Here is a 10,000-nt window from a genome sequence, read left to right on the forward strand (position 1 = left end):
GCAGTTTATTTATGCATTCTGTAGGCTGCTATAGCCCTTTAAAGAAAGTTGGAGTCTACCTGTGTGTACAGGCTTTAGTTCTTCCGAGTATGTTGGTTTAATAGACCTCTTAACTGGAATAGGTAACAGTCTATCTCTCCCTCTCTCTCTTTCTCTCTCCCCCTTTCCCTCTCTCTCTCCCTCCCTCTCTCTCTCCAGTCCTGTCTTTTTCCGTCCAAGTTCTTCTCAATCCTCACTTTTCTTTTATTGCCCAATAAACCCATTTTACTCTCTTTTTTCTCTCTCTCTCTCTGTCTCTCTTTCCCTTTCTCTCTCTCTCTCTCTCACTTTGACTGGCTTATGTTTTCCACTCTCTTACACACACTCCATGTCTCTGGAGACTTTTGACTTCTCTAATTAGTCTGTGGGTTTGACATACTGTAGTTTTTAGAGAAAGCAGTTTGTTTTACAAAACACACACACACACACACACACACACACACACACACACATACACACATGTATCTACAAAAGGAACAAAGCTGTAGAAACTTCATAAAACACTCTTCTCTCGTTTTCAAGTTTGATATATGCTGGATGTTAATTAATTTTTTGTTGTTTCCATAAAGCTGTCAAAACCTTGAGGCCTCCAGTTATTGTGTCTTTGTGTTACATTTGTGATAATGCTCATAGAATTTCACCTATTTCTTGAGTATGAATAGTTGTGTTTTTTCACCTCATCATTTATTAGAGACTTGAATACGATTAGTTTTTTTGTGTTTTTTTTCTTGATAATTGTGCTTTTCTTTCTATTTTCCTGTATAATAATGAAGAATGTTAACATTGTCTCTCTTTTTTTCCCAACTCTCTCTCTCTTGCACACCCTCTCTCTCCCTCTCCCTCCATCTCTTTGTCCATCTCTCTCTCCCTCACTCTGTCTTTCTCTCTCCTCTCTCTCCCTCTCTTTCTCCATCTCCCCCCCACTCTCTCTCTTTCCTCTCTCTCTCTCTCTCCCTCTCTCTCTCTCTCTCTCTCTCTGTCTCTCCATCTGTTCCTCCCTCCAGCAGAGATGGCGCTGTGGGCCCTAGCAGGGCTGCTGTTGTGTCTCTCCACCCATCCCTCTCTCAGCAGCAGCAGCACCAGCGACACCGCCCGCTCCTTCACCTCCAAGACCCTCATCAACAACGTGGTCCAGGACACTGCCACCGGCCGCGTCTACGTGGGCGCGGTCAACTCCCTCTACCAGCTGGACGCCAGCCTGTCTGTGGAGCACCAGCTAGAGACTGGCCCGCAGAAGGACAACCCCATCTGCACGCCGCCGATCACGTCCACCTGCCAAGACCCCAAGGACACGAACAACCACAACAAGCTGCTGCTGGTGCACTCGGCTAACGGCAGCCTGGTGGTGTGCGGGAGCTTGTTCCGCGGGATCTGCTCCCTGGTCAATCTCACCAACGTGCAACAGGTGCCCAGGATGGGATTTGATATGATTTAACAAAGTTGCAGTGCAAAGGCCTGAAACAGTGTTGCAGAGTTTAGCAATAGCTTATAGCTATTGTATTGATGGTGAAATATGTGCCCCCCCAGAGAGCTAGCTTCCCTCCCTCCCGTGCAATTGAAACTCTCCTAAACAAGAATCTCGTCTGTGATTTGCTGGAACAGTTTATGTTTTTATGGGCTAGGTTCGCCCAGGTTGTTTTTGTTGCCGTTTTTGGAGCCTGGGCTGTCCAGATTGAGTTTTTTTTACAGTGTATTCAGGACACAGGTAGCTAGCGGATGGTGAGGTGATTTGCTGTAAGTGACAAAATATGTTTTAGCCTAAAAAAAACTGTGGCATCGCTTAGAGTACCTTTAACATGTCCAAAATGGAACAATCCTTCCTTTTAAGTTCATAGCTGGTTCCTTGATGCCTGCTACAGCACCGGACTCATTAGACAGTGGAAGGCTGTGAGACCGCCAGCAGCTGTCTTCCGTTTAAGACACAGCTTTTGTTCCAATAAAAAGACCTTAACTGATGTGTTGCGCAGAAAATGTATAACTGTTGGTGATTAAGCATTTTATATACGTTTGTGACATTAACTAACGTTTCAGAGGGTTTTCCGCCCTCTGTAACAGGTGCTCAGAATGTATACATTCTGTTTGATCTCTCTCTCTCTCTCCCTCTCTCTCTCTCTCTCTCCGGTCTTGTTGTGTCTCAGGTGCTCTACTACAGTGACAGTAAAGGGGAGAGGACCTACGTGGCCAGTACGGAGGAGAGTGTGAATGTCGTTGGGGTGTTGTCGTCCACCATTAGCAACCACCACAACCTGAGTGCCTTCCTAGTCGCCAAGGGTTTCGGCGCGGCCGACGGCTCCAAGCTGATCAGCACGCGCGTACTGGAGGAGTTCGGTGATTGGGTGGTGTTCAACATCGTGGAGGCCTCCATGGTGCAGACGGGCCCCTTCGTGCAGCGCTACATGCACGACTTCCGCCACGCCTTCAAGGACAACGGCTTCATCTACTTCCTATTCTCGCGCACCACCGGCATGGGTGACAAGGCCAACTTCACGTTCGTGGCACGCCTGTGCGAGAACGACGCCCACTACTACTCCTACACGGAGCTGCAGCTCAACTGCAGCAGCTCCAATAAATACAACAAGATCCAGGCGGCTCATGTGGCACCAGCCGGCGCCGAACTGGCCCGCGATCTGACCGCAGCCGGCGAACACGGAACGGTGGAGCCCGACGACCTGGTGGTGTACGCTGTCTTCAGCTCGGACGAGGACGCAGCGGGCAGCTCCGCGCTCTGCATGTACCCTCTGGCCAGCATCAACCAGGCGCTCAAGAGGGTCATCAGTGCGTGCTACAACAACAAGGGCGTCATTGACGGCAAGGTCGCCGTCTACTCGCCCTTCACCAAGGACGACAACCCCTGCAAAAACACTGATGTAGGTCTCACCAAACAGAAGCGTTGTTCTGTCTTTTTCTTCAAAAAAACAGGGCAGCCGTGGCCTACTGGTTAGGGCTTCGGGCTTGTAACCGAAGGGTTGCCGGTTCAATCCCTGACCCAGTAGGAAAAATGTGGCTGGGGGAAGTGGTGTACTGCTCTGCCATGCCCACATCCACGGCTGAAGTGCCCTTGAGTAAGGCACCTAACCCCCTCACTGCTCCCCGAGCGCTGCTGTAGCAGGCAGCTCACTGCTCCGGGTTAGTGTGTACTTCACCTCACAGTGTGTTCACTGTGTGCTGTGTGTATTTCACTAATTCACGGATTGGGATAAATGGGATCAAAAGAGTATATATACTTATACTTAAGTATATTGTTGGGCTTTTTTGGCCTTTATTGTGGTAGAACAGTGAAGAGACTGACAGGAAGTGAGTGGAAGAGAGACGGGGTGGTATGTGGAAATGACACAGGTCGTGCTCAAACCCGGTTCCCTGTAGGCACTTGGTCCAATTTTGGTACAGATGCTGCAGTCACTTGCACCACAATGCCCCCCAGGATGCACCTTGCTATGCATCACCTGCATGTGTAGAAGTCAGGAGCAGAAATCCAGCTGAACCACTTAAAATAAATAAGTTATTGAGTTTTTTGCATTTTTGGGGTCCTTAGGACATCTAGGCAACGTTTTTGGACGATAACATTAAATTTAGACGGTGGCAAATTTCCAAAATGGCCACCAAAAGAGTCGAACGAAAAATAAGAATAGCATATATCTGCACCTAATGGGTCAATTTTGATGGTTTGGCTATCAAATAATAGGTTTTCTGGAACTGCTGAGTTAATTTTTGAATGAATGAAGAGGTTGGGGGTCAAGTAATATTGCAATGGTCGAGGTGATGGTAATTTCTGGCCCAGTATGCAACAAAACAATGGTTATTATTCACTTGCTAACTAAAATTGAGAAATTGGTTGTCGTATTAGTCAAGGTCATTTTATCATCTGGAGCTAGCCTACACTAGGGTTGGATTTGGGGAAAATATCTAATTGAGATTTTTCTGAGATATCGGGATTGCAATTAGCGATATGATTTTTTAACAGCACTCCATGGGTCCCTTTCTTCATCAGTTAGCTTCGGCATTGCTAAACCACCGTGGTACAATGCAACTTTTGCTTAAACAACCACCTTGTAACACTTGTGTCTATAAAGTGCCGTTGTTTGGTCGAACATGGCAAGTTCCGTCGTTTAAACCACTGTCCACTGTTAATGACGTCAGGCTTTAGATTGATGGTTAAAATTAGTCCTGCACATTTAGCCTACTAGATTGGGGTGTAACGGTACACAAAAATCACGGTGTGTACCTCGGTTTTGAAGTCATGTTACAGTTCATTTTCGGTAAAGTAACCCTGTAGGTATTCCTAACCTAAAATTCACTGGCAATATTATTGATGTGCAATGGGAATAGTATTTTGAAAAGGTGGCAAATGTTTTTTGCCGTCAATTGACTAAACTGGTAAACTGAAACTTGGCACGCAAGCAAATAAGCCTATTGTTGATTACTGTTAAAAACTGCATTCGGTACACAACTGTACCTAACGTTCTGTACCTAAACAGTTCGATATGAATATGTGCTTGCTTTACAGTACTAAAATGTGTGTGTGACTAGCAGAGTATAGCCTACATGCATCTGCACTCAACTGTACCTGAACTTGTAGGCAACAACAAGACAAAAAGTTTACACTTATTATTTACTTTCACTATTGACTGACAAGGTGTTACAATTAAAAACATAATCTAAAAAAGCAACACTTATATTTGAATGATTGAATAAAAATCCTAAGCACATCCACACAGACCAGTCGTGTTCCCTGGGACTCATTGCAGTCTCGCCAATTGTTACATTTCGTGACAGTGTGCCCTTAATGATAGCTGTATTACATGAGCCATTCACTTTAGACCAGGTTTTTCTTGGTCAGTTATCATTTTGAGTGACCTTAAATTTTTTGTTGATGGGCCTGAACATACCTATTTTTTCACTGACATGCCTGTGGGAGCGCATTGTTTTTTTGGCAACTTGTGAACTTACTTGACCCCTTTGCAGTAAAATTATGGTGTAAGATAGGAACAAGACTTGCATCACGCTTGCACCACAATGGGCCGGTTATAGGGCCCATAATGTTGATTGAGAATTTCATGTGCCTACAATTCCAGTCCGTAACAGAATAAAATTACCGATATCTCAATGAAACACCATGACATCAATATTGGTCCAAATAATGTGTTAGCACATGATGATATCAGATACCTCCAGAGGTGTTTGAAGGATCTTCATTCAAACTTACTTTAAGGTCCTGATGAACTGATTAGTTACTCAAGGTTGTGGGGTCAAAGGTCAGGGTTGCATGGGGTCATGCGTAAAAATGGAAATGCAGTGTTTGCATATCTCCAAAGCAGTTTGAAGGATCTTCATCAAACTAGCTTATCACTGGGACTACTGAGAAGGGACTACTACCATGAATTTGCTTTCTTTTAATGGTCAAGGCCAAAATGTATCAGCCATATACTTGGTAGTGTTATTTATCTGAAATGACATCTACTCCAGTTGCATCCTTCTGAACTGAATGCAGTGTCCATCTCATTTTATTTACAGTGCCTTGATAGATGGCTATGAGGGCAGTGTAAAAAAGTGTATATAAATAATACACTATTATACTACTAAAAAAATATTATTAATCATAATCAAGGAAAAAGTTTGAAGTAATTGTGATATTGATTTGAATACTTGTCACCCAGCCGTAGGTTTCACCAAAAGGGGTTGCATTGGCAGCAATATTATGTCAAATGGTGCCGTTGACTCCTTAATTTACAATCGGCCAAGAGTTCTATTTCAGAAATGCCAAGAGCAATTAAAGCGCCACAACAGTAGTAGAAAGAAATATGTATTGGAAGGAGTCGCTTGAGCTTAATCAGAGTCGATACTGACCTGGGCCAATAACCGTTACAAATAGGATGTAGAATATTTACCATAAAGTGCTCTATAACAGTTTCATTCCTCATGATGACATCATTATTGGGGGGTTGCCGGTTTTGATTATTGGAGGGTTTACCCCCCCTGATTTACCCCTCTCAATCAGGCTTAGTGTGTCAAACCTGGGAGTCTATGGAGAGTCTGTTGATTAAGCAGGTACCATATGCACGTACATCTGTTTATGTAGTCTGGTCTTCACATGCACAGGACAGCAACCTGAATCATCACAATGACGCATTCACAAATGAGAACGCTAACCACAAGCGCCTAAGCCCAGTTGTTTTGCAGATGTTTTGTGTCTGCAAGGACTGTTTCATAGTGCAGTAAAGAGCGCATTTCTCAGCAATTACTTCTTTAAAGCAGAAACGAAAATAGAAACCATGAGCATGTTTTTCCCAGTCATGCTTTTGTCTGATCCCTATGAGAAGTTATGCGCCTATTACATCCAAATATGTGGAGAGCAAAGCAAAAGTCAACAGACCAGGCAGAGATAACATCACTGTGTCTAGCCTCAATGGGAAAAGAGCCTGGTACGCTTTGAAAAGTGGGATCTGTGCAATCTGGGGAATCTCCAATGATTTATATTAGACATTACTATGTTGTTACGTCGGGCGGAATTTGTTAATATTTCCACGTCGAGGATGATAAATAGAATGAGTTCTCAAGCCCTCCTTGCACCGGGAAGAAAGAAAGAAAGAAACACACACACACACACACACACACACACACACACACACACACAACACACACACACACCTGCTGGTTACCAAAAAAGAGCTTTAACAAACATGCCATGCATCGGCAGGTTTTAATGTGAACATGTGAATACAAATGAGTGCCTCCACCAAAAACACTGATCAATATGCATCACATCCAAAACAATAAGCTGCACCTGTAAAGTCGATGAAGAGCAGAGAACATTCTAGAAGGAGAAGGGAGAATTAAGGGAGGTGTAATATCATTTGTGACACTGACTTTAGGTACAACCTTAGATATTGATAAATAGACAGCAGTGCTTAACTCGCCAAAATAGTCCCCCCTCTCCCTCCCTCTGTCTCTCTCAAATACCCACACACACACACACTCACACACACTCATAGTCTTTTGCATAAAAAAGCTCAAGGGTATTTTATTTCATATTTCATGGACCTTTGCTTATAAACTCTTGCTGTTTTTGGTTGAACAATGGCTTTGGGAGTAAATGGAAAATGCTGGAATAAAAACAATGACTCGTATTATTAGGCAGCCTGAAACAGTAAGTAAATTTTCATAAGCGAGAAATATATTTGCTCTAAATGACCTGTGGGTAGTGCATGTATTTACCAAGTGGGCCACTTTTTTCGGGGGTTTGCCGATTCGCTCTTTGTGATTACTAATTCACGGATGGGGAAAATGCAGAGACCAAATTCCTTGTATACGCAAGTATACTTGGCCTAGAAACCTGATTTATATTTACATTTACACATTACAATACATTAGAGAGGATGAACCCAAAACAAGCTAAGTATGCTAAGGAGTCTTTGAGAGAAGCTTTTTATATATCTTTCCATTAAAATGAAAGGCTCATGACATTGTGATTTGATATTGAAATATCAAAACATGTTTAGTGATCAGATCTCTGTAGTATCATTGGATGTTAGTATTGGCACTGTTGAGAAAAAGGAAATGTTTGAGTGCTGCTGAGCTGGGAACATGCTGAGAGCTGATGTCAGAGCTTGTTTTGATGTGTTTTCTGGCAGGAGAAAGGACTTCCCATGCATCCGTTTGGCATTGTTTTGTAGCCTGTTTTTCTGGGTTCTTGAACGTGTTAACAATTTGTGTTGTCACCAAGATCAACTAATTTCCCATGGGGGTTAGTTTGGTGGTGGCATTTTGAATCGATTTGAATAATAGGCCAGATGATACAGCTCCCTCCACATTTAATGGCACTCCTGGCAGAGATGAGTAAAAAGAGATTTTTTTCCCATCTTTTGACATTTTGTCTTCCAAATCCAACCTTGAAGGGAAGCAAATGTATTCTAAGAAATAACAAAATAAATATTTCTAACAAACAACTCAACTGACACAATTATTTTTTATATACCTCTTTTGACTCATCTTTACCAGGGGTCACCAATAAACGTGGAGGTCACTGTACTGTATGTTAAAACGATGTTCACTTTTTTGAGAAAAGTCTGTAACTCTTCTTTTGTTCTTCCTCCTCCAGTATGGGCAGAAGGATCTGGTGAACAACTACAGCTGCGGCGATGAGTTCCTCCCTTCCCCGCTGGCCGGCAAGCCAGAGTTCGCCCTGTCCGCCACCGAAGCCCACACCCGCCCCGGCCTTCTCACCGCCGTGGCCGTCGCCGTGGAAACCGACCACACGGTGGCGTTCCTGGGCACCAAAGGTGGTGAAGTACTCAAGGTGAGAGGAGGAGGCAGAGAGGTGGAGGAGAGGAGGATGAAAGAGTGAGACGGGTGGAGGAGAGGAGGGCAAGAGAGTGTGAGAGGTGGAGGAGAGGAGAGAGAGTGAGAGGAGGGAGAGAGAGTGAGAGGAGGGAGAGAGAGTGAGAGGTGTGGAGGGAGAGAGGATGGGGGAGGACCAGAGGTAGAGGAGAGGAATGAGAGTGGAGGGGAGGAGAAGAGGGAGAGAGGAAGGGAGGAGAGGAGCAAGTGTGCAGGAGGAGAGGAGGGAGAGTGCTAGATGAAAGAAGGGGGAGTGGAGGATGAAAGGAGGGAGAGTGGAGGGGTGGTTAGGTTGGGTTGGAGTGGGGGTGGGGACGGGGTTGGAGGGGGGTGGGGACAGGGGTTGGAGGGGGGTGGGGACAGGGGTTGGTTGAGGGACTGAAAGAAAAAAAAAGAGGTGGCATTTTGGAGTTTCTAAATTTCGACGGTGTTATGATTTTGACCTTCTCATGATTTACCGTGGGGAAAATAATAGCCACTGAAATGGAGTTAAGAAAGTTCAGGTTCAGGAAATAAGGGGCATTGCTTTTTGCTCTACCCATAAATTGATCCAGCTAATATTCATGTTCCTTCCTGGCCTAATGACAAGGATAATCAGCAAATGTCACTAAATATTTGTGGAGGTCTTGAAATTTCCAGAGCTTGGAAGCAACACCTGTGATATGAATACTGAAAGTGGGCATTCAGTAAAGTATTAAGGTATAAACACTTCAGAAAAAAATATACACCGTACAGTGTCTTCAACTTTAACCTCTGAACTTTGACCTTTGCAGGTGCACCTGACCAGTAGCCCCTACTTCTACGGCAGAGTACCAGGGGACAACACGGGTGAGAACATCAACAAGAACCTGCTCTTCGACCTCAAGCGGGACCACCTCTACATCACCTCTGAGAAGACGGTAAGGCGGACCCATGTACTTTTGGCACTGTGGCCTTACAGGGATAACCTGACTCTCGCCAGATGAATTTCGTTCCGCCTAGCTCCACTCATCCATCTGGGATCGCTCCATTGGAGAGGTGTTTCAGAATACTGGGCCTTATCAAAAATCCTTGCATATGATTGGATAAGCCACTTGTCCATTATCTTTATTGACGTGCTACTTCAGCCGTTCTCTGATGTCCTTTTAACAAAAAAATATTGGGTAGATTGGTTAACACTGATGAAATAGCAGCATCAATGTTGACGCTTGCTTCCTCGATGCGAGCCGCCATTGTTGTCTGAATCAAAACAGTCTCACAGTCGCTTCTCCGCTACGTCACATCTATGAAACTCCCGCCCTGCGTCCTGATTGGCTCTACCATAAAATCTGGTGCCGAAATCACTCCCAATGGAAGCGATCCCACATGGATGTGAGTGAAGCTTGGCGGAACAAACTACTACTTCAACTACAACTACTTTTAATGTTCCTCTCCTCTTTAGTAGCTAATTGAATATGCATTGCGCATTCTTCTCCTCTTCACTGATAATCACAGCTGTCTGGACTCCAAAATCTGTCTCTGAAATGACCAAAGGCCTTCAGGGTTTAGTCAGGTGCAGACAGATGTGAAGTGCTTTTCTTCCAAGTTTTATCCTCTGAGATGACAAACAGGTTTTCATTAACGTTAGGGAAAATGACTGAAAGCTTTT

At 44.3% G+C, this 10,000-nt stretch overlaps 1 protein-coding gene across 2 annotated transcripts in view; it reads left to right on the forward strand.

Moving 5' to 3' along the window:
* The window catches only part of LOC121697192 (plexin-B2-like), a 179,141-nt gene that overhangs the window by 115,541 nt on the left and 53,600 nt on the right, over window positions 1-10,000 (forward strand). Inside the window, exons 3-6 of one of the 2 annotated variants that reach the window (XM_042078593.1) lie at window positions 1,044-1,444; window positions 2,178-2,906; window positions 8,135-8,332; window positions 9,147-9,272. In XM_042078593.1, the coding sequence (XP_041934527.1) occupies window positions 1,049-1,444; window positions 2,178-2,906; window positions 8,135-8,332; window positions 9,147-9,272 (1,449 nt within the window). In that variant the 5' untranslated portion in view covers window positions 1,044-1,048. The remainder of the gene's footprint in view (window positions 1-1,043; window positions 1,445-2,177; window positions 2,907-8,134; window positions 8,333-9,146; window positions 9,273-10,000) is intronic. The other variant, XM_042078594.1, reaches the window with a different exon arrangement.

The sequence above is a fragment of the Alosa sapidissima genome, chromosome 22 (genome assembly GCF_018492685.1).
Source record: "Alosa sapidissima isolate fAloSap1 chromosome 22, fAloSap1.pri, whole genome shotgun sequence".
NCBI classification, from domain to species: Eukaryota; Metazoa; Chordata; class Actinopteri; order Clupeiformes; family Clupeidae; genus Alosa; species Alosa sapidissima.